Source organism: Triturus cristatus, chromosome 5_2 (assembly GCF_964204655.1).
Source record: "Triturus cristatus chromosome 5_2, aTriCri1.1, whole genome shotgun sequence".
In the NCBI taxonomy this organism is placed as follows: Eukaryota; Metazoa; Chordata; class Amphibia; order Caudata; family Salamandridae; genus Triturus; species Triturus cristatus.
Window position 1 is genome coordinate 599,274,341 of NC_140588.1, and position 25,716 is coordinate 599,300,056.

The 25,716-nt window shown below is 44.4% G+C and overlaps 1 protein-coding gene across 1 annotated transcript in view; it reads right to left on the reverse strand.

Moving 5' to 3' along the window:
- Window positions 1-1,866: 1,866 nt before the first annotated feature.
- The window catches only part of CNGA2 (cyclic nucleotide gated channel subunit alpha 2), a 314,526-nt gene continuing 290,676 nt past the window's right edge, over window positions 1,867-25,716 (reverse strand). Inside the window, exon 7 of the mRNA XM_085606650.1 lies at window positions 1,867-3,778. Within this exon, the coding sequence (XP_085462776.1) occupies window positions 2,364-3,778 (1,415 nt within the window). The 3' untranslated portion in view covers window positions 1,867-2,363. The remainder of the gene's footprint in view (window positions 3,779-25,716) is intronic.

Below are 25,716 nucleotides of genomic sequence, written 5' to 3' on the forward strand. Positions count from 1 at the left end.
ACTTTAAAGAGACTTGGTATAGTTCTTTACAGTCTCATCATTTCAGAACTGAAGCATTTTCAATATTATATACGACAAAGCCATAGTTGTTGCTTATTTATTTTATGCACCCTTAACCATTGATAAAGCCAATAATCCTGGCTTGTTGTAGGTATATTCCGACTTGTTGTATTATATATCAGGATGCAATGACAAACAGCAAAATACCAATCTGGTGGCATACTGTACTAAGCCCAGGTTTTTAGCTTAGATTTTTAAGTCACGCTCTTACTTACACAAGCCATGCCCCTTTGAGATACCCCCCCCCCCCCAGTTTTTTTCATCTCACTTAAAGCCCTGGTGGAGAGGCTGCTGGTGCACATGGAGCCCTGGTGAAAAGCCTCACGCATGCTGCACTACACAATGCCACCCAAAGAGGAGCTACAGTTCCTAGGAGTCCCAAACTCTCACAAGGTTTGGAGATGGTAGCAGGCACCCTTGTTTCAAGGATTAGTAATTTACGTTGTAGGAACAAGAGAGTTTGCTCAGAATATGTCCATGTTTCAGGGAAGTATTTTGGAAGCCAAGTAGTTTAGGAAAACACACGTTTGAACTGTTTCTTAAGGCCAGAGACTTTTGAGCTATTTTCAATCTTTCTGAACCTGAATTCTTTTTGTGAAGAGACAGAAAAAATTCTATCATGAAAGCTTCACTGATTATGATATCTGTATATAATGTACATTTTAATGTACAGGTGATGCTTAGTAAGTGATAAATGTGTCATCAAGATTGAGAACCATAGAGTGCTAACAAATGATAATTACTTTTCAGTTGCTCCAAAGACAAATCAGAAACTAAGCCACTCAGCATCAGAAGGCGCCTTTGTATGGAATTAGAGGTACTCACTTTTTCAAATGGAGGGAGGGAGTATAAATAGCATATCAGTGGTCACTAAGATGTTGCATTTCGGTTCCAGGAAAGTCCATTTCACGATAAAGACACAGAGAGATGCTTACACGGAGATATCCTAAAAGTATATCCATTCTCCGTTGAATTTAGCTGCAGGATGTTTACGGCAGGTTTTTAAAAGCTTTCCTATTAGTTTATAGATATCTATTTCAATCATCAGCTGTATGTGCCCAGTACAGCGAGGAGGCATAGCGTGGCAAAGGCAGTAAACCTCTGATTTCTCTCGAATCGAATTTTGCTTTCCCCTTTTCTAGTATTTGTCTCACTTATCATGCTGTGTGTGGTCAGTATTGTTTGTGGTGAAGGGTGCATTGCTCTCGTTTGATCTAGAGGTCAAGGTTAGTGCCTTTTGACATAGACATGTAGTTTTATTTTTCTGAGACCTGTAAGTGCCATCGGAAAGGAGCCATCAGATGTATGAATTTGGGTCATTAAAGTACCAAATAAAGAAAATCATGTTTTTTTTCCATTTTGAACTTGTGTTGGGTAGGTAAACATCTGTCACCGTTAACATATGTAATTGCAAAGTTGAACCTTGAGGAAAAAAGGTAGCCCCCCACAAATAGATACCTTGAAGTCTCGGAGTGGCACATACAATCAATTGGTCGTCACTATGCATATTGTGTTGCACAGAGGTTTTTAACATTTTTCATCTAAACAACAGATAACCAGCGCAGCATATATAAAGTAAACACTCATGAAATTGTTTTCCAGAAAACATTTTGAATAACATGCTATGGCAATTTAGTGTAAAGTTTAAACTTTCTATGGTGATGTTATTATTGGAAACGTGTACAAATGTAATTTATTATATATGGTGTAGGCAGGAGTACAAAACATTCCTTTGCAAAATGCTTGTGCCAAACAAACGTTGTTTTTATTTTCCATAGGAATAAGAGCTCCAAATTGGACAAACTGTTTTACTTTCATACAGCCCTACATTACAAAATGAGGAAAAACGTATGAATTTACATGGAAAAGGACATTTAGAATTAATTACACGCTGCACCATCTCATGCATGGGACAGGAAACTCTTAATTTTAAATCCTAGTGATTATGCGGTTCTGTTCTTTGCCCAGACGAGGAAAAGAGACACGTTTTAGTGAGCTAATTGGAGATTTCATTACCAGAAAACCTGCAGCGTATTCACTTTAACACAGTCTGTTATTTCCTTGATTGAGGCAGCAGCAGTATCTATGAACCTGAGTTGGAAACTACTCATTATATAATTGAAATGTATCAGAGCGTGGCGGGACAAGCAGGTTTGATATGCATGGCAGTTCAGACTATATTTGATATTCTTTAGTCAACCTGAGGACATGGTTGGCTTCCCACAAATCCAATATGAGGTGCGAGTTAATTACTTAAGAAGGTAAGGTGGCGGAGGATGTAGCGTGCAGATTTTGCAAATTAATTACGGTTTCTGATCCTGCTTGGTTTCTTCATCTGCACTGTCCATTCCTTCAGACATTTCATCACTGCTGTTAAAATATTTCACCTTTTTCTCCACATTGGTGATCCGCTGTTTTAGCTTCAATTGGCCTGCATTGTACTCTGTCAGAAGACGAGCAAAGCGGGTGTGAAGCATGTCCAAATTAGTTTCCAGGCGTTCCAGTTTCTCTTCCACATTCTTCCCCCCTGTTCCTAGCTTTTCTTTTGACTCATCCAGGAGGCCCTCTTTGGTAAGAATCTCACGCCCTCGTACCTCCAAGACCTTCTTTGCATCTGGATACTCAACTAGAGCTTCCATCAGATCATCTTTAGACAAGCAAAATAAATCAGAATACCCAATGCTTCTAATATTGGCTGTCCGCCTGTTTCCCATTTTGCTACCTTCAATGTTCAGGATACTGATTTCACCAAAACAGCTCCCTGCAGTTAGTACTGCAAATTGAGTAACACCATCATCAGCCACCACAGCCAACTTACCTTCTTTGATAATGTACATTTCTTTGCCAATGTCACCCTTCCGGCATATGTAATCACCAGGGCTGAAAACCTGGGGCCGAAGCTTCAGTACCAGTTCAACTAGAAGCCCCGCCTCACAATCTTGAAAGATCCTCACCTTTTTTAATGTCTCCAGGTGAACATTGATGGCGATCTCTGCACGAAGCTTGTCTGGAAGGTTCTTGAGAACCTCCCGTTCATCCACTGTCTTTTTGTTTGTCCACAAGTAGTCAAACCATTTTATTACTTTCCCTTCCATGTCTTTGCTTACCTTGCGGAACTGCATGTAGTGTTTTATAGCATCGATTTTTGCCTGGAACTCCGCCCTGTTAGCATTCATGTTGGATATCATGGATCCCACGTTACCAACAATGGTAGCAAAGATGAGAACACCAACCAGGAAATCAAAAATAACAAAGAGGTACTCTTCATCTATGACAGGAGCAGGGGTTTCTCCAATTGTGGTCAGGGTTAAAGTAGACCAGTACAAACAGTAGACATACTCCCTGGTGAGATACCCGTAATGAGGGTCAGTGACATTAGGGTAAACCCATGTGTCACTCCCAAACCCAATTGACTTGGAGATAGCATAATAAATACAGGCATTCCAGTGAATGATAATCAGAATGTAGAGAACAAGGTTGAAGATCCTGAAGAGATTGGGGTAACTAGTCCTAGTCTCAGTCCGATCAAAACACTCAAACATGCGTGGAAAGTGAAGCAATCTGTTGAAACGTATTTCAGGGCGGTTGAGTCCTACAGCAAGATAAGCCAGATCTGTGGGTAGTATGGACACGACATCAAGCTTAAACTGCATCGTACGTATATAGTTGTCCCTGAGCTTCTTTACATCTTTAACAAGTAGACCCTGCTCGAGAAAACCTAAAAAAGAGAATATTTGTTTACATTTGTGTTGGAAATCTCTTGTCATTTGTATTGAAATAATTCAATTCTAATTTGAAATGCTCTAAACACTTTATCCGACTTACAAAACACATGTTGAAAAGACGAGAATTTAAGAATGATCTCAATTAGAAGTAAATATGCAAATATATAAGTTGCTGTATACTTAATCTGTAGGTTCAGCATGACTTTGCTCATTTAGGCTAGGACAAAACTAGTTGATGGAGATCAATATGTCAAAAACATTGGTAAGAGACAACTTTGACCACTTACGGCTGCTTAGAAATTGTGGTCCTCTATAGTATAACCTTAAGCCTTGAAAAAATCTTTTTTCCTGTCCCAACAAATGTGAAAATCCTCTGATCTGAAGCCTTGTCCATATTGGTGGATAAATACTGCTCTGTTGCATAATGTGAGTTCCAGCAAATCAGCCTTTAGCAATTTAAATAATACACATATGCAAGCGCACAGTACTCAGCAGCCTACACATAATAGATCAAGCATAGCCAGGAGCAATGCAAACGTTCGCATACGATGAACAGCAACAGCATAGGTAGTAAAAGTACATGTTTCACTTACTTGCAAAACAGTTGAAGCCTCCCTGCTGTTAGGAACACACATAAGTCTATTCCCAGTTCATACTAGGGGACCAAGGACTGCTGGAAGCATGTTAAGGCCTCTGCTTACAGCCGGAGTGCAAGCCAGCCACCCTACATGTCATCTTAGTTTCAGTATGGAGTCTGCCACGGTAAGCAGCTGGGGGCGCACCAGAGAATCCGCGTTCAGTAAGTCACTGTGACGTAATGGAACTTAGGGTTTGGCAAGGGAGAAGAATTAACCAGTCAAACCTAAAATGAGGTTTCAGGCATAAAAGATTATACATACAAAGTAATTAATTTGTGTATAACTGAGATAACAGATACTGTGACTTTTGTTTTGCAGACACCAACAAGAGCGGACTCATATTTTTAACACATATATGTTGTGTTTTGGTACTAGCAGCTGTATGGTTTTGACAAGTGCAAGCTTTCTACGCAGACAGGCAAGTGTGTAGCATGCAAAGCAGATGCAGCAGTCTCAGTCACACAGCAAAAGCGGTCCAAGCTTCTTCCACCCACAGACCAGATACAGCAAGCCTGATAGAGGTACAGTATGGCAAGCTTCCCTGAAGTGTACAGCACTGACAGAAACAGGGTAAGACTGCACATATACAAAACAGCTACCAACCGAGATGCACACAGTCACACATACATAGCACTAGCTGCTGCAAGGATGGCTTCACTCACAAAAAAAGATAGATTGGGATGCGGCCCAAGCAATGACCAGTGGCTGAGATTACCTCAAACATTCCATTCATCACCTCTTTTGTAATCTTCATTACCAATCAAAGAAGGGCTTAGAGGGAAGGCAGGTGCTTCCAGGGAAACATAAGAAGTAACAAGCATTTGCAATGCATTCGGTCTCGCCTTTGGGACCTTATATGTTTTTAGCTTTGCAGCACATTAGCCTGGCTGCTGAAACATCTACTGTTCTTTAACATGGAGGGAAAGTAAGCACCAAACTGCGTGACACGCCAGGTATGGGAACACATGGAGAGAAATGTTGCCTTTCAGCTGGAAATAGTATAGTCCAAAGCTCCGTTTATTATATAAAAGTAGGGCCTTCGGTGGTCATACCACTGAAAATACAAGATTTGAAAAAAATATTATTGTCTACGGGTGCTTGTGGAAGACAATTTCTATGGACTGGAATCTGGAGAATGCTAAAGTGATTCTGGTATTTTCCTAACCTCTGCAGGTTGTTTTCTATCAAGAAAGTTAAATGGAGGCAGTTGCTAGAAAAATTAAAAAACATAAAGTCCCTCAGCAGAAAGCAATTCTGGTATTTTACTGACCTCTGCTGGTTATTTTCTATCAAGGCAGTTAAATAGAGGCAGTTGAACAGAAAAGAAAGTCCCTAAGCGGAAGCAGACAAGTCCTAGGGCTGATCTCCAGAGCCCACAAAGTACATACATATATAAGAATATACTAAAGTATATACTAAAGTATATATACTTAAGTATACACAACAGTATATACAAGAGGTCTCGAATGCAGGTGGATCACAATAATTTTGTCTCAGTCCTTTTACGTTTGGCTAGACCACATATATATTTACATTTGGCCTTATACCTGTGTGACGCAATAACACAGATAAGATGTGATGCACCAAAGGTATGGAAGTGCATATATTATGTGCAAGGACATATATGTGTGTGCATATTAACATTTTGCCAATTTCAGAGACATCAGAATTTCTGATATTAATCTTCTATAGGTTTAGATTGTAAGGTGGTGTGTGCTAAAATGCATTTAATGAAAACAAAAGCAGATGATGGACGGAGCTCTGAAACAATTCGGACTCTCACCCCCAGTCACAGATCTGGGTCAATTCCATCATCATTCTTTATCTCACTTCGCCACCCCAGTTCAGACCCAGCCATATGGAAATCAGTCTTGACCCTACGCCTCATTGGAACAATTGCAGCCTGAGACCGGTATCGGGGTAATACCCCTCATCACCCAGGCCCGCTTGAATCCAGTGGCAAAGTGAGCAAGGGACCCACGTCTGGGCATACCCATACCCAGCCACCTAACATGGCTAACCAAGTATTATTTGACAGGCGTTGCCTGGGCCCAGTCCACTAACCCTACCCGACCCACTTACCTGTGACCGGTCCTCCGATTACTCCAAGGCCCTTTCAGGTCCGACTCCTCAGCCTCAAGACTCTGCATCATTTCCTTCAGATTTCTCTCTTGCTCTCTCTCACTCTCGCATTCTGCCTCTCTCTCATCTCTTGGTCAGCTTTTTTCCCTTTTCTCACTTCTCAAACTTCTTTCTTCTCTCACTCTATTTCTCATTTCAGCTCTTTTAGCTTTTCATCCTGTTTCTGCCTTTGGTTAAAAGTCTTTGCAGCCCTTTTTACTTTAACTCTTTTCAACTGTTTGCTTTTTTGGTCAACCCCCTATGTTTAAGCCAGTTTCTGCTTTGGCTTTAGCTCTTTTTCAGCCGTTTTGCTCTTTTTGTCTTTCCCCTGGGTTCCTGTCTGTTTTGCTCTTGTCTTAAGCTTTTTTCTGCTCTTGAGATCTCCTCCACACCCTCCTACAACTTCTCTGCCTCCAGCTTCCCTGGACCTTATCTGCTGTCTTGTATCTTTTTCCTCCTCTGCTGTACAGCCCCGTCCTCCACCCTGCACCCTTCCCTCTCCCAGGTCCTACTTAATGGCACCGACTGCGGGACCCCAGTGAGAAGGTGCCTAGGCCCAGCCTCCCACTTACCTGGGACCGGTCATCAGACTAGTCCATGGACCTTTTTGACCCTGCTTCACTGCCTTGAGGCTCCATCTCATCTCCTTTTGCTCTCTCACTCTTGCATCCTCTCTCTCTCTCGCTCATCTCTTCATCAGCTTTTCCCTTTTCTCACTACTCAAAGCTACTTTCTTCTATCACTTAGGCCATTTTTCACTTCCGCTCTTTTTGCCTTTCACCCCATTTCTGCCTTTGATTAAAGCTCTTTGCAGCCCTTTTTGCTTTAGCTTTTCACCCCGTTTTCTGCCATTTTCTCTTTTGCCCAACCCCATCTATTTCGCCTAGTTTCTGGTTTTGCTTTAGCTCTTTTAAACCGTTTTGCTCTTTTTTTCTTTACCCTGGTTGCCTACTATTTTCTGTTGCTCTCCAGATCTCCTCCTCTGTGGGCTCTAGCCCCCCACACTATTCAGTACTTTTTTTCCCACCTCCCCACTCCTTACCTGCTCTCTTGCATCTTCTTCCTGCTCTGCACGCAGCTCCACTCACCATCCAGTACCCCTCCCAGGACCTACTTAATACAGCTGCTGCATGTCCATGCACAGCGGGCAGGCAGCTGGGACGCCAAAGGCGCAAAGACAAGCCCTTGTGCATCTGCCCAGCACCATTAACTCTGGCCCAATGGCCCCCAGCGATACACCATGGCACTGCTCTGCTCACTCTACCCGGGACACCTCTCCTCCCACTGGTGCCGCACCACACACCACAGTGGGAGCCTTCACTCGCACGCACTGCTGCTTCACCGTAAGCTACCAACTCACACCCTCCACGCATACTCCAGCCCCCACAGCAGCGTTCTCACACAACACATCACTCAACAGCAAACCAACACCCCAAAATTCACTCTCATGCATACTACTCAGCACCCAGTCACTCAGCAGAAACACAACCAAAATCTGGGAATTGTTGAGCAACGACGCACCAGCCGTCCTCTTCCTCAAGGAAAACTGGCTCAGCCCAGCCTGGGCACTCAATATCACCATGGCAATCCCAGCAAGCTAGAAGATTGTATGACAGGATCGCCATCAGAAGCCAGCAGGCGGACTTGCGATCATCTACAAAGACTCCATCATCTGCTCAACAATCACAAAGAACACCACTCTGTTCATGGATCATCTGCGCTTTAAGTTTCAAATCTCCAAAAAGGTCGCCCATGTTTATCGACCACAGGGCACGTGAGCCACCTTCACAAACCTCATCACAGACTTCATCGCCCCCTCACCATCAACTCCAAAGCCTACACACATCTCGGAGACCTCAACCTCCACCTGGTTGACAAAATCAGCCCCTGCTCCTCAGCACTTAGAAAAAGCCTCAGACTAACCCAGCCCATTGCAGAATCCACACACATCACCGGACACACACTGGACCCCATCTTCACAACCTCCAACGACATTCAAATTAAATCCACCTCACCCCTTATATGGACTGACCACTCCATCATCCACTTTCAAATCAACATACCATTGACCAAAGCAGTCATCAACATCTGCCTGCTCAGCTGGAACTAAATTTCAGCAGCAAACTAGCTCAACACCCTCCACACAGACCGACCTAACCCTGTGAAAAACATCAACAAGGACATTGACAAATTAAGCAGCTGGTCCAAGAAGTGCGTAGACTCCCTCACACCCATCAACCTCAACTAACAGAGAAGATACAATAAGCAAGCCAGCTGGTACACAAAGAACCTCCAAGACACCAAAGTACACTGCAAACAATTAGAGAGAAAGTGGAGAGCCAGCCATAATAACACTGACAGAACCACCTTGAAAGCTGCACTCAGACAATCTTGTAACAACTTAGAGAAACCAAGAAAAGAGCGCTAGCTGAACGTATCCAAGGGAGCTCCTACAGCAGCAAAAACATTTCCACACCTACAGTCTCCATCAACAGCATCACCCCCTCTCCGAACTCTGTAGCAATGAATTCACCTTCTTCCACAGCAAGATCACAAACATCTACAACAACTTCATGCCCCAACCAGATCCCAGTGAACTCATCACCAACCTGTCCATCACCAATCATGACAATCACCTGATCAGATGGAAGTCCTTCACAAAAGAGCTGAAATCATGGAGACAATCCCCCCCTGGCCCCCATCGGACCTGTGACCCCACCACCTTGAAAGCTGCACTCAGACAATCTTGTAACAACTTAGAGAAACCAAGAAAAGAGCGCTAGCTGAACGTATCCAAGGGAGCTCCTACAGCAGCAAAAACATTTCCACACCTACAGTCTCCATCAACAGCATCACCCCCTCTCCGAACTCTGTAGCAATGAATTCACCTTCTTCCACAGCAAGATCACAAACATCTACAACAACTTCATGCCCCAACCAGATCCCAGTGAACTCATCACCAACCTGTCCATCACCAATCATGACAATCACCTGATCAGATGGAAGTCCTTCACAAAAGAGCTGAAATCATGGAGACAATCCCCCCCTGGCCCCCATCGGACCTGTGCCCCCACCACCTCTATAACCATGGCACATCACCAATCAGTAGAGCTCTTACCCACATCATGAACACCTCTATCACCTCCTCCACCTTGCCAGATGCCTGGAAGCACTCAGGGGTCAAAGCCCTCCTAAAGAAACCTTCAGCCTACCCCCACCAACTAGCCAACTTCTGACATATCTTCCTGCTTCCCTACCCAGCGAAAGAACTCAAAAAGGCCATCAACAAACAAGTCACCTCAAGCTCCACCACCTACTGGACAACACTCAATCAGGTTTCAGAAACAACCACTGCATAGAAACAATACTGATCGCAGCCACCGATGATATCAAGACTATCCTTGACTGAGGAGAAATAGCCACCCTCATCCTGCTCAACCTCTCCGTGGCTTTTGACACAGTCTCACAGCACACTCATCAGAATGCTCTATGACTGCTGTATTCATGGGCCAAAGTGCAACTGGATCTGATCATTCCCCACAGGGAGAATCCAGAGTCATGCTGCCACTCTACACATCCGAGGCCAAGAAACTAGTATGCAGAGTCCCTCAGGGTTCATCCCTCAATCCGACCCTGTTCAGCGTCTACATGGCCCCACTCTCCAACATCATCAGGCCTCAAGGCATCATCATAGCCTACATAGATGACACCCAACTCATCCTCTCCCTAACGGACAAGAAACCCACCACCAGAATCAACTTCACTAAGAGCAGAACCCTGGTTGGAGAATGGATGAGTACCAACAGCTTGAAACTGACCTCCAAAAAGACTGAAATACCAGTCTATGGAAACAAGAACTCCCTGTGGGATGCCACCTGGTGGCTGACTGAACTAGTACCCACACCAACACCCACCAACCATACAAGAAATCTGGGGATCATCCCGACGACAAGTTGAACATGGCAGCTAAAGTCAACGCAGTGAGCTCTGCTTGCTACCACATCCTACGAATGCTATGAAAAATCTTCAAGTTGCTCCTGCAGAACACCAGATAAATCATCACGAAAGCACTCATCACAAGCTAACTTGACTACTGCAACACACTGTACTCTGGAATTTCCAAGAAGCTCCTGAACAGATTTCTGACCATCCAGATGGCTGCTGCAAGCCTCATGCTCAACTGTCCTCACTGCACCCACATCTCTTCACACCTCAGGGAGCTACGCTGGTTCCCCATTGATAAATGCTGCCAATTCCAATTCCTCATGCACACCTACAAAGCCTACACAACACAGGACCCACATACCTCAACAGCTGCATACACTTCCACAACCCAACCAGACTCCAATGCTCAGCCTCACTCTCACTTGCACACACCACCTGAATTCACAGCAGCAGAGCCGGCAGTCACTCATTCTCTTACATTGCACCAAAACATGGAACAACCTCCCACAACACATCCAATCCTCCTCCTCGCTCCTTGAGATTCACCAGAAGCTGAAGATCTGGTTCTTTGAATAATTCTGAGGGGACTACACACCTACACACCTGATGAAGCACCTGAATACCCTTGTGGGTGATTAGTGCCCTCTACAAATCAACATAACATGACAAAACCTTGCCTATCAGGGGTTCACAATAAAATTTACTTTCAGCGCAGAGAGCTCTTTTCTTTTTAATTTGTGGATTTAAGTATTATGTTATTAAAAGCATGTAAAAAGGGTTTTTGTTTCAAAATAGTTTTTTTAGATTGGGCTTTCATACATTTATGTTCTAACCTACAGCAGAAAATGTGCCCTATACGGACTTTGGCTGGTGATTCCAGCAGAGTACAATTAACTCTCATGATATCATTGCTGGAGCTTTCGGTAGTATTAAAATAATAAAGCTAGACCTTAGCTGTAATTGAAATTGACACTGAATAGCCTAATATTTGATTGGTGACAAAGGTTTTTGTCTCTAAGAGGAGGATTTAGTTAGGGAATGCGCTGCTTTTTTGATGCCTTTGAGTATGAGCAGAGAAAGACTTATCATATGGTAGTCACATACATTTCAGTGACTTACGTAATCTTATGAAAGAGCAAATCCAGTCTATAACCTTGGTAATGTATGCTTTTTATTCAACTCTGAAACTTCTTACACTGTCCACGATTTTACACAATTTAAAGGTATCTCTTGATAAAGACATAAAGGTGGATATAAAAATCTTCCAAGAATAGCCCCTGAGTGTTGCTGTCTAGTAATGGCATAAATAGGATACACTTGGGTCTAATTCAGAAGCCTACTAAGCAATCATAAGTTGTAGCAAATATTGCAAGCCTGTCATTATGTTAGATATTTAAGACTCAAGGTTTTAAGGCAGTCAGACGTGGACCTCATGGACAGCAAGTAACTAAAAATAACACCCACCGTATATTCTCTTTTCATAGTCATATTGAGATCTCCAGTTTTTCTTGGTATGAGATGTTAACTCTCATTATACACCACTACAGTGAGTGTGTTTATAAACTTTGTGGTTGTGCTTGTTGAGTAGCTTTGCATAGATTACCACACATGGAATTAAAGTTATTGGGAGGCAGCAAAGAAGGGAATGGAGAATACATACACAGTTGCAGTGCAACTACATGAGAAAAGTTGTAGCAAACACAGGTTCCCGAAGTGTGAATAGGTATCTGTTCAGATTCACCACTAGCTAGAGACATCTTTTAACTCACATAGTGTCCGCAACAACTGTACCATTTGGAAGCACTGAAGCTATTAGAGATGCTGGGATTTCTAGTTATCTCTTCCATGTTTCCATATGCTTCCCATACAACCTCCACCTTTCTACAGTCTTGAGAGTTTTCGTTTTTTCTTATACGTGACCTATGACTAAGGATACTGAGTTCTGGCCGTAGCTCATGCAGGCACAACACAAGAAAAATATTCTCATTAAGGAGAGATAGTCAGCAGTGGTGGTCATTAGGAGAGGTTGGTTTGAAAAGAATGGCTCCTTTGTGAAGGGATGCTCTGGCAACACCGATCAGGAATAAAGAGGGGGTCTAGCACTGATGTTGACTCTGGGAGAAGGCCTTTGGCAAAGATTGGAAATATTGAAAAGAGGAGTCATGACACATTGATAGTAGGAGAAATACAGGCTCTTGCTAAGGCCTTTATCTGGGAGATGAGGAATCTGGCAGTGATTACCATTATGGAGAAGTGAACTTTAGAATTGAATTCACAGCAGAAAATTAATAGATGAAGTTTTATGTTTGTGGTCAGTCAATAGGCCCTGGCACTGATGGTCACTAAGGCAGGGGGGGATCAGGCAGTGGCATTCACTATGGTCAACAATGCCATATGGGCGTCCTTGTTACTATCCGTAAAAAGGTATATGGCACTAATTGTGATTATGGTGAGACAGAGTCTACCAGTGTGGGTCTGTAGCACTGATGCTTTTCCTGGAGGTGATGGGTTTGACTCTGTTAACTAGGGAGGGGTCAGTCTGCCTTTGATAGTTTCTGTGGAGAATGGTAACTTGTGCCCCTTAATGGTTGCTAACATGAACGGTGATATGTATTAGTAAGGGACACTCAACTACTTGAGAGAAGAGCTCTGGAAAAGATGGCTGTCATGGATAAATAGGGCTTCTGGCAGTGATGTTAGCAGCAGCCAATAAGGGCTCTGCCCCTCATGGTTTCTTTGGGGAAGAAAGTCAGGGCTGATGTTAGCAGTCAGAAAGCACAACACTGAGGTCATTTAGTCAAAATTCAGATTACACTCGGCATTTTCTTTGTGTCTATTTAGTATTATTAGACAGTATCATCAGGAAAATGTACTGTATCGCAGTGATATTGTATATAGACTGTTCGAAAGTTTTGTGAAACTGCTGAGTAAAAAGCAAACAGTTACTTGGGATATCGAGTGAGTACAATTTTTTATTTTTGTAAAAACTTTTTATTAAAGATAAAGCACAGAATCATCTTTCCATTATCACAGTGGGGTATGACGTTCATACAGTACAGTGTATCGACATGTGCTACTACAGTTGTTAGGCATCTAAGGGGTCTCCAAGTCTGGTCCTTCTCATCGCCATATCTTCTGTGGGTGAAGTACAAATTTCTCCTATAAAGGCATTCCAGCCTCCCCATTTTTTATCCCACTTTTTAGGGCAACCTCTTTGTTTGTAAACTGCTTTCTCTGCAATCATATATTTGTTCATTTCTGCCACCCAGCCAATTGTCAGCGGCAATCTGTTGGAACCCCAGAGCATAGCTACAGCTCATTTCACCAATAACTATCCCAGTGCCACCCATTGCTGCTCAATTTCTGTCAAGTCAGTGGGTTCCCATATATTTAGAATCCCCATTTTTGGTGATAGTTGGATGTGTTTGCCCAGTGTGTCTTTCATCTTCTTAGTTGTTCTGTTCCAAAAAGGGCGTAAGTTGAGACAGTCCCACAGGATATGATAAAAAGTACTGTCTTGGCCACACCCCCTGAGGCACAACGCATCACCCCGGCTACCTATTTTGGCCAGAAGGACGTCTGAAAAGTAGGACCTGTGGAGTATTTTTAATTGTATAAGGCGGAAGAGGTAATTTATAGCCGTTTCCCTGGAAGACATTAATGCAGTCTGCCAGTCATCATCTTCCAATATCCCCAAGTCTGCCTGCCAGTGGCCTCGAAGAGCCTGAAAGACGTCAGGTAAGTTATTGCAGAGTTTACGGTAAGTGCAGGAGATGGCTTTAGTCAAAAGTGGTTCAGTAAGCAAGCGGTCCTCTAAGGGGGAGGCGTCTGGCAGGGAAGGGAGGTCAGGGATGTTGGCAAGAATAGCGTGTTGGATTTGTAAGTATCGGAAAATCTCTCCTTGTGTGAGATCATGTTTAGATTGTAATTCTTTGAATGTGAGAATTTTGCCTTTAATAACCAAGTCTCCTAAGTTATTGATTCCGATTGTGTCCCATTTATCAAATCCCGCGTGAAAGCAGAGTGATTCCAGTATTTCCGATGACCACAATGGAGTAGCTTTCATGAATGTATCTGCCCAACCCAAGCGTTTATTGGCCTTATGACAAATGGCCACCGTGTGTGACATAGACCCCAGGTATCGGCCTTTTCGAGTTTTACTGTAAAGGGCCCCCATATATCCCTCTCGACCAGTTTGGTATTTTTCTAGGTGGAAGGCTGGGTTCGTTGGGGATCCATAGATCCAGTGGTTAACGGTTACCAATTGAGAAACCCAATAGTAGAGGCGTAAATCTGGAAGGGCAATACCTTCGTCACACCACCCCTTAGTGAGCCTCTGGAGGGCAATATGTGGTGCTTTCCCGTGCCATAATAAGGTACGGAGTTCCCCCTCTATGGTGGTAAAATAATTGTCAGCTATGGGGAATGGGCAGTTTTGAAGTACATATAAAAATCGGGGAAGTGCTAGCATTTTAAATAGAACTCCTCTGCCTAGGAGGGACTGGGGAAGTGATCTCCAGGGTCTCACATCTTCTTGTAGCCTCTTTATGGGGCCTAGAAGATTATGTTCAGAGAATAATTTGGGGTCGGGTGTTATAAAGATGCCGAAATATTTAAAACCTGTCAAGGCCAATTCAATCATATAACCGCGAGGTATATGAGGCGGGGGGCCGTGCAGAACATAAAATACTGATTTGGACCAGTTAATAGTGTAACCAGTGTATTTGCCAAAGTTGGTGATGACGTTAAATAAACTGTTGAGGGAGGCTCGGGGGGATGCAAGGTATATGAGGCTATCATCCGCATAGAGTGATATTTTATCCTCTGTATCCTCGCTCCACTTTAGACCTCTTATAGACACCTACTGTCTTATTCAGTAGGCTAACGGTTCGAGGGCCAGTGCAAATAGTAAGGGGGACAGAGGACAACCTTGTCTGGTGCCTCTCCGCAAGGCAATTGTGCGTGAAGTGTGGTTGTTCACCCTGACCTGACCCAACAGATCCTGGTATAGCAATGCTACCCATTGTCTGAAACGCGGTCCGAAGCCCAACCGTGCCAAGACCTCGAAGAGAAAGGGCCACTCTATTGAGTTGAACACCATGGTGGCGTCTAAGGACAGAATAGCCGCCTCTTCACGCATATAGGGCTTCCTACCCAGGACTTTATGGACACGTCTAATATTCAGGGCAGTGTTCCGACCTGGTATAAATCCTGATTGGTCCTCATGGACCAGAAATGCCCCGATTACTTACCGGTAATCTTCATTACTCCGAGTATAGTCTTCCTCGCCACATGACTAACAAAGTGAGCTTCAGCTCCACAACAGAACCCTCCAAAGCAAATCAAAAAGTCAGCATCCCATGCCTCCCATCCCCTCCCAATATGGCCGACCCATTACACCCCTGACCCCTATAAGAGGCGGGCCGGCCCAACCCATCAGCCTGTTTTTTTTGTTCTGCACTCTCTCCAGAGCGCATCAGGTGAGTGGTGCCTGCTGTAGCAGGTGCGTGGGTCCATGGTTGGAGGTCCTGCTCTAGCGGACCCTAGGGGCTTGGACTTTGTTTGTTTCCCCTGCCTGTTGCCCCCGGTGTGTGTGACGATTGCATCTCTTCGGTGTCGTTTCCGTCACCTTCCTGGGTCTTTTTGTTCCCTTGTTCCTGCCTGGGTTCTCTCCTTGGGGTCGCAGTCCCTTCCGGGGGGTCCTTTGTGTGACTGGGTTTTTTTCCCAGTCTGTTTCTCTTCAGCGCCCCTTTTCCTTGCGACCAGGAGCTATAGCTCAATGGTGAGTGTTGTGCCTGTGGTTGTGATGGATCTCACAGGACGAAGGTTCAAGTCTCGCGTACGCTGTCGAAGTGTCATAAGTTGGCAACCTGTCACCCTCTTCTTTTAGTGCGGCTCTTGCCGGTTTGCTTACGACTGGTTCCGCTGCCCCGTTCCTCTAGTGGTTTCGGCTCTCACTAGTGAGCTGAAGCTCACTTTGTTAGTCATGTGGCGAGGAAGACTAACGAGGAGGTAATGGAAGTATAGTTGTGAGCCGAGAAGCAAGTAGTTTGGCTAGCACCTTCGCCTCAGAACTAATCAAAGAAATGGGTCTATAGGAGCCACAATTCGCTGCCGATTTACTTGGTTTGCGAATGACGACTATAGAGGCCAGTCATTGGTCTAAGGCAGGGGTACTCACAAACTTTCTGTCGGGGGCCAAAATTACAGTGTGGTTAGTGGCCGAAGGCCGCAATGGTAGGGGTGGAGTCAGTGGGGGCGGTATCAGTGGGGGCGGAGCTACAGTAAAAAAAAAAACTTTCAAAACATTAGACAAGGCTGTATTTCACAATCAGATGCAACTACAAAGAGCACATTTTGATAATACATTTTTATTTGAAGGCATTTAGTGAAAGTAGAGCAGCAAGTACAAAGGCAAACATAATGGGGGAAAAGTCTTTCCCAAGGCACAGAGTTTATCCACTAATTTTACATTTCATGTCCGCAATTAACTTCTTGTATTCTGGAACCTTTTCAGAGAGTGCAGGTCTCATGAGGTGATCCAGATGTGCATCAGTCAGTTTGTTTCTTAGTTTATTTTTTATAGCAGCCATTGTAGAAAAGGAATACTCCCATACAAATGTGGAGCCAAACATGCAAAGTATTCTCTGTGCCAAGGTAAAAAGAAGAGGGAATTTTTCAGGTGGCACACTTTGCCAGAAATCTTCTGGTTCCTACCCTAAGAAAGTGGACTCGAGCACAGAGCTGAATTGCATGTCAATTAGTTCCATCTCAGCTTGTGCCCTTTTCAAACCAAGAAGTTCAACAGCTTCAAGATTCCTTGCACTAACCATCCATGGATTTTCTACAAGCCTGAAAAGTGGGGTGAGAACTCTGAACTGATAAAATCGCCTCTTAATGTCCCCAGACATTTCCTCCAGATAAGTACACCGATTGAGACTGAACAACATTTCCTGAGCTTTTTCAACCCTCTGTGTTAAAGCCTGCAACTTAGGAAAGTGTGTGAGATCACCATTGTTCATCTGCTCTCGGAACAGCTTGAGTTTACTTTCGAAGGAGTATATGGCACTCATCATTGAGGACACAAGTTTCTGTCAGCCTTGAAGTGCCAGATTGAGTGTGTTGAGATGTGAGAAGATGTCACACAGAAAAAGGAGCATGGTGAGCCATTGCAAGTCATATAATTCTGCCCTCGGCTGATTACAAATTGTTCAATTTCTGGAAGCAAACTAATAATTCTTTCTAGCACTCTACCTTTGCTCAACCACCTAACCTCAGTATGCAACAACAGATCTGCATACTCACTTTCCGCATCCCTCAGCAATAATTTAAAAAGTCTGTGGTTGAGTGCTTTTGCTCGAATATAATTAACAATTTTAACGACTTGCTTCATAACATCATTTAGTTGCCCTTGTTTTATTTTCGCGCATAATGCTTCCTGATGGATTATACATAAAGGGGACGCTTGTACTCACACTACCATTTGTAGTACCAGGTCCCATTCATTAAAAATACTATCTTGGAACGTGGCGGGCCTGGGAAACAAGTTTGATTCCCAGGATTGGACTGAATATACTGATTCCAAGGATCTATGTATGTTTCAGGAAACATGGGAAAGAGAGGAACATGAGAGGCGGGGCTTCTCAGTATTCTCCATTCCTGCGAAATGGGGGGGGAAGGGGGCGCCAATCCGGCGGACTTGAAACTTGGGTCGGTATCCACTTGGGATGCAAGGCTACGCGTTTCCCAGTGGAATCCGAAGATATACTTGTGGTACTATTGGAATGGCATCATTCTTGCAGACTGGCGGTGGTAAATGTCTATTTGAGACCGGTTATTATTTCAAAGGAGTCTCCTACCATCGACAAATTAGCGGACCTCTTGGCAGAGCTCCCCCAGGGATTCCCTTTTATAGTAGGTGGGGACTTGAACTCCCATTATGAACCGTTACCAGGTCGTTTAGATGGGGCCTGTTTAGAGGAAGAGGTAAGATGGCGAGTACCATCAATAGTATCCATCCCACCAAAGGCTTGGAGCCCATTGGCAGTACAGATTACTGCCTTAACAATGAGACATGGGCTTAGGGCCTGTAATGGGCGAGCCAAATCCGACATCCCGAGCAAACCTACATTCAACCGAAAAGGCAGGGAATCCAGACTAGATTATATTTTAGTACAGCTTTCCTCTTGGTCATATGTCGCAGACTTTAGGGTCATGGATAGACAAGACAGCGACCATAATGCTTTGGAATTGGACTTTCTCCTTCCTACCCGACCCGGCGGGGAAGGAGAACTCCCCAAGCCAAATTCTGACCTAGTCCTTGAGAGTAACAGAAAAAGAATTAAGTGGGAAAAACTAGCAGCCAGTATAGATAAGCTTCCCCGGTTTTATAATAATTTTATCCCTACTTTGGAGAAGATGGCGTTTTTAAGCGAAAAACCAAGTTCTGTGGCCAATAATGAACAGATATGGCTGCACCATGAAGAACTTGTAACGTTTTTATCCGCAGATTTATTTATTAATGGTCCGAGGAGGGGGGGTGGAAGGAGCCAGTGCACTTGGTATAATGCGGCGTGCCGTAGTGCAAGGAGGGATCTCCTGTTGAGTATCAAGAATCGTAAAGATAGGTCGGAGATTCAAACCAGGAGACGAGATTACAAGAGGCTCATTGCCAATGCTAAAATGGAATGGGACCAGAATAAGTGGGAAGAACTTGCAAGATCCTTGGCCTCTATGGATTCAAGGAAGTTCTGGCGAACTGTCAGTTCAGGTTCTGGAGAATTAGCTACAGCAATAGAGCCAAATATTTCATCGAAGTCCTGGCAGGAGCATTTTCAATCCCTGTATACAGAGGCCCCAGGATGTGGGGGCAGTAGTCCCATTCTGTTAGCTGATAATTGCATGACAGGGGATCCATTCACAATAAAGGAAGTTCGCCTTGCCATAACAGGCTTGTCAACCGGAAAGGCACCCGGACTGGATGGTCTCCCTGGCGATCTTTTTAAACAGGAGCCAGATATATGGGCCCCTTACTTTCTGGTCTTATTTAATGCGATTTTAAAGGGCATGCAGGTACCCCGTACTTGGCTGGGCGCAGAGGTGGTCCCGATCTTTAAGAAGGGTTCGCCTCTGCTCCCATCCAACTACAGGCCCATCAGCTTGATAGATGTTTCGCAGAAACTCTTTGGAAGGCTTATCCTAGATCGATTGGAAAATTGGATAGAGGAAACTGCCACTATGAGTCCGTTTCAGGCTGGTTTCAGAAAGGGGGTATCTACTACGGACCAAATTTTTCGGCTAAGTCTTATTTACTGGAGGACGGCACTTGTCGAGGGGGGTTGCCTGTACACGATATTCGTGGATTTACGGGCTGCCTTTGACCTGGTGCCCAGGTCCAAACTCTGGAGCGTCCTGAGAGATATGGGAGTCCCGCCAGACATACTGGCCATTCTGATTAAATTACATCAGGATAATTTTGCGCAGGTCAGGTATGGGAGGCTGGGAGGCCTAACGGAAAAATTCCCCGTTGACAGGGGGGTGAGGCAGGGTTGTGTGCTTGCACCCACCCTGTTTTGCCTCTTTGTCAACGGGGTTATTGACCATTTGTCCAGGTTAGATGACATCGATGCCCCCAAACTGAATGGCAGCAGGGTGCCCGCCATAATGTTTGCAGATGACACCCTGCTGCTTTCTAAATCACCCATGGGAATTCAGCGGATACTCGACGGGTTCCTAGAGTTTTGTACTGAGAGGGGTCTTGAAATAAACGCCTCAAAGACAAAATTTATGATCTTGAACCCCACTCCCTCCACACGCCCCAATCCTTTGTTAGGCACGGCACGTCTGGAGAGGGTTAACACATTTGAATATCTGGGGGTAACCCTGAATGAGAAAATGACATGGGGAACTCATACGACTAGGGCAAATTTGAAGTTATCCCAGAAGACGGGGGGCATCCTGAGAATGGTGGGTAAATCCATTTACCGCCCACTGGGCCCTATGATACAGATTTATAAATCCCAAGCACGGGGCTCAGTTGTATACGGGGCGGAACTTTGGGGCCATGTTTCTGTAAAAAACCTATCAACTACAGAAAACAAATTCCTTAAACAGCTAGTGGCCCTTCCCTCGAGCACACCATTGCTTCCACTCAGATTGGATCTAGGTTTGAGGCCAATTGCTGAGGAGCTAGGTCTAAAGCCTTTAGCTTTTTGGCGACGAATATGGAGCAGCCAGGACCTTGGTGATTACAGAAATGAGCTTCGAGAGTTCCTGGCCCTACCAAATACCAGTAACATCCCTTGGTTAAAATACATAAGGAGCACATGCGAAAGTTTGGGTCTTCCGGAACTATGGACTGACCCTGCGTCCGCAAGTAGGAGGATCTCCAGGAAGGCACTCTCACAACTTTATTACCAGCAGAAGTTGATCATTGACATAGGTAATACACGGGTGGGATCATTGACCCATACATTCTTACAATTCAAAGATTCCTACCAAATGGAAAGTGTATTAGATGGTATGAGTCCTGCGCTGGCAAGAAAACTATATCTTCATTGGAGATATGGCTCCTTGCCATTGAGGGCCTTCACTAGTTCTTGGTCCAACCCACCAGCAGTAGAGCAGTGCCCAGCATGCACCCATCCCTCTGAGAGTGACTTACATGTACTCTTCTTTTGTAAAGCTTATCAACGTGCGAGGAGGTACTGGCTCCTGCCTATTCTTAAAAATATGGGCTTTAGGAAATATCTCCCCGCGTTTAGAATTCTCAAAACTGACATGTCACCTCCGATCGTTTTTGCTGTAGCAAAGTACTTAATGGCTATGTGGCATATACGATCGCGGGTTCTAAAAGAGGGGGATACTGTATAAAGTCTCAAGATATTGGTTGATTTTTAGTATGGATTATAATGCCTGTAACATGCAATTTTGAGCTTGTGTGCAATTTAAAAACTTTTTCTTAACAATATTGTAAATTTTAAATCTCAAACAATGTTATGTATTTTTATCTTTGATGGTCTAAATGACCGAGAATAAAGATTAAAACTTGAACTTGAATAAATCTTTCTAGCACTCTACCTTTGCTCAACCACCTAACCTCAGTATGCAACAACAGATCTGCATACTCACTTTCCGCATCCCTCAGCAATAATTTAAAAAGTCTGTGGTTGAGTGCTTTTGCTCGAATATAATTAACAATTTTAACGACTTGCTTCATAACATCATTTAGTTGCCCTTGTTTTATTTTCGCGCATAATGCTTCCTGATGGATTATACAATGATAATCAATTAAAGTGGATGATTGAAGTTTTTTTCTCAACAGAGATACAAAGCCCTTCTCATGTCCAATCATGGAGGGTGCCCCATCTGTAGTGACACTTACAAGATTGTTCAATGCCTGGTGATGAGATTCAAAGAAATGACACATGCTGGCCAATACATCCTCTCCTCTTGTGTGACCATGCAATGGCAAAAGGCAGAGAAGCTCTTCCTTTGGAATGATTCCTTGTTCCAAATACCACACCCAAAACATTAACTGTGCTACATCACCTACATCTGTTGACTCATCCACAGCAATGCTAAAGAAAGGGGACAGCTTGACTGCATTGATGACCTGTGCTAGAACATTGTCACCCATTGACTCAATTCGACGTGTGCATGTGGAATCTGACAGTTGCAATACACCGATTTCCTTCATAATGTTTGATTTATTAGGATAGTTGGCAAATAAAATGTCTGCTGCCGAGAGAAAACACTTCTTAACCAGCTCTGCTTCTGCAAATGGCTTTTTATGTTTGGCAAGAAAGTAACAAATTTGGAAGGATGCCTCGGTTACTGCCTCGGATTCTTTCATCTGGCACAGAAAGAGCTTTTGTTGGCATAGAAGGGCTTCCTTTAGTGATGCCACCTTCGCAGAACGCAGTTTGGAGTTCAGTGGAAAGTTTGCAGTGTATCCAGAGTGCCGCGTTTTGTAGTGCCGTTCCAGATTATACCTCTTTAGCACATTTACTTTCTCTTTGCAAAGCAAACAAGTGGCTTTTTCTTTTGGGCATTCCACAAACAAGTACTCTTCTTCCCATGCTTCCTGAAAGGTCCTGTGATCGCTCTGGATCGATCTGGGTCATTTGCAAGGCTTGGAAACTGGACTGTAGGCCATTGCGGAGGAATCGGATTTTCCGCCCGACAGCACCCTACGACTGATAAACCGACACACCCCACGACCGATACTGCGTCACGACCGATGGACCAACACCACTTCTCGCAACAGATCTGTGAGCAACATCAAAGTAATGTTTTGTTTAAACATACAACATAATGGGTAAACCTGCACATGTCACTCAATAGGGATTTGAAATAAATGGCATGCACACACGTATCTAATGCCCACGTTCACGCGCAGGTATCTTGGCGCTAAAAAATAGATGTTTGTTGCTACCCAACTCATTTTATCGACCTCAGATGGATGAAGGGCAGGACCTGCCGGGATTTGAACCTGTGACCATGAGGCAGAACGCAGGCCCCTGCAGTGGACAAGGGGAGGGCCCTGGTTTCAGGTGGGGATTAGTATGGTATGCAGTTTCTGTCATCAGTACTTCTCACCCCTTTCCCCACAAGAGCAGTTTAAACATGCATGAGAAAATATCCTAGTTTGCAAGTACTATGAGTAACCCTGTACTAGACAAAACACCATCTCTCTCTACTAAGGACAGTAATCACTGGAATTAGCAAGACATTTTTATTGTTGCCCAAAAATGTTGGAGGCCAGGAAGGAGGCAGCAAGTGCTTTTAAAACCATATTATACTTACAAACACTTCAGCAGCTCTGCCCATAGCACCACATCCTCTCCCCCACTGATCACCATACTACCCCACTTAGAGAAACTTGCAGTGCACTGACCCGCTATAAACACCTGGATGTGACTCAATTCTAATTACGCACATGACAAGAACAATATGCTGCCTAAAAAAAATTAACATCCTAGAAAAAGCAAACACTCATAGGGAATGCAAGATTAAGTAAAGCATTTGAAATGTAAGCAGTGAGTGCTTTCGCATGAAAAGGTAAGGCCATAAATTCAGGGCCCGGAAAGGACCCGTTTCAGTGCCCATTGCTTATATCCTTTCAAAACATAGGCGGTATGGCTTAAAAAGACCACATTCGTAAACACACAGACGCTGTATACATTTTGTTTTCCAATTCACCCATCAAGCAGGTATTTCAGTACCTCCAGGCAAGGTGCACTTTCCCACACAGGGAAAACAATGTTGTTCAAAGAGGGGAGAAAACAAAAGTATCACTTCACTGGCAAACACCGTAAAGTGGCGCTAATGTGTTTAGGTGTAAATAAATCAATCTGGCCACCTTGCAACCACTCGGTCTTGCTTTAATTAGTTACATTTGGAATGTTTTATTCCTCTCCACCCCGAGGCTGCACTGGTGTCAGAAAAAGACGTTTCCAGCAAAAATGTTTTCTTTTTTGGATCCATTTCACAGGGGAGCAAATAAGGAAAGGAGGAAAGAGAAGGTAATACCTGTTTCCTGAAGTCTTGGTTTTCACTAACTGAGGAGCGAGACCGAAAGAGAGGGAAGACTCGGAGGCTTAGAGGTTGTCACCGGGGCATGCGCTCACAGTTTAATTTATAGGGGCTTGGGGAGGCTGCGCGCAGGAGCCATATGGACCAAATGTACATAGCTGTGCTTACAAGGCATGCAAGCCTGACATATTGTATCTCAAGCTTACAAGGCAAAATTAAAGTCATTGGTACTTCACGATAGGTGCTAATCCAATTCACCAGAGTCTTTAAGAGCTGCTCGCAGCAGGAAAATATACATGCCAAATGTTCCAGGTCGCATGGCTTCGCTATATTAAAAAGCAAGTTCGTATCCCAGGCTTCGCGCGATGGGAAACTAAAATTAGTGTGAACGTTTCACAAAAGATTAACGATAAAAAAACATACCTGTGCAGGTTCTCCGGGGCTGGAAGGACATCGTGACAACAGGGGCACAGGAAGCTCACCAAAAGGTCCTTTAAAAGTCAGCTGTAACTAGCGCTAGTTACAGCTGACTTTTAAAGGGCCAGAGCTTCGTGTGACGTCAGAGGCAGGCAGGCCAATCGGAGGCAAGCAGTAAGCAGAGACGATGGCCGGAGCGGGAAACATTGTGAATACGTATTAAACGCGTATTCACAACGTTTGCTCCTGCGGCCATCTTCCCTGCTTACTCCAGAGAAGTGTACTGTACTCGATCAAGGTCCGCGGGCCGCCAATGAAAGCTGGGCGGGCCGCCAGCGGCCCGTGGGCCATACTATGAGTAACACTGGTCTAAGGGAAGAATGCCTCTCTCACAGCTTTCATCATACATGTTTTTAAGGTGGGGAGCTACCTTGAGAGCCATCCCCCTAAGGAATCTAATGGGAATACCGTTAGGCCCCATTGCTTTTCCAGAGTTAACAGCGAAGACCGCTTTGCAGATTTTGTCTGCAGTAATAACGGTATCTAGGGCTTCCCTGTCAGTGTCTGATAGTGTTGATAGAGTCATTTCCTCCAGAAGCTGACGAGAGTCTTCAGGGGAGGACGTGGTCCTGGAGATATATACGGCTTCCAGATCTACAAATGTCTCCGCTACCTCCTGGAGGTCTGTTACCCGCCTCTCATCTTCCAGTAGGATTTCAGGAACCCATCGTGCCTCTTGATCACGTTTTTCTAGCCATGCCAGCATTTTGCCGGCCCGTTCCCCAAATTCATAGACTCTATGGCGTGTTTGAAATAATCTGGTTTGGGCTTTTTCTCTTGCTAACGTTTTGTATTCTAATTGTTTATTCCGGAGTTTGTGAACTGTGGCTTCAGTGGGAGAGGTGCTGTGCTACACGCCTCAAGGAGGAGCAGGTGACTCTCCTGTCAGCTGTTCGTATGGTTGCGAAGGTATTCCATTTTTAAAGCCAGTGCACGGCCTTTGATTACCGCTTTTTAGGCTTCCCTGATAGTGTTTGCCGAGTCTACGGAGCCTATGTTTTCGGTGAAGTAATGATCTGTGTGTTCAGCAAGTTCTTCTTTGATATCTGGGACTGTGAGTAGCCATGGATTGATAATTATGGTGCCTCGAGCAATGCGTCGGTGAAAGGTGGGTGCAACCCTGAGGGGAGAGTGGTCAGAGATACCTCTTGAGAGTCCTTGGGGGTGTTGGAAGTGCCTTACGTCTGAGAGGAAAGTAAGAAAATAGTCTATGT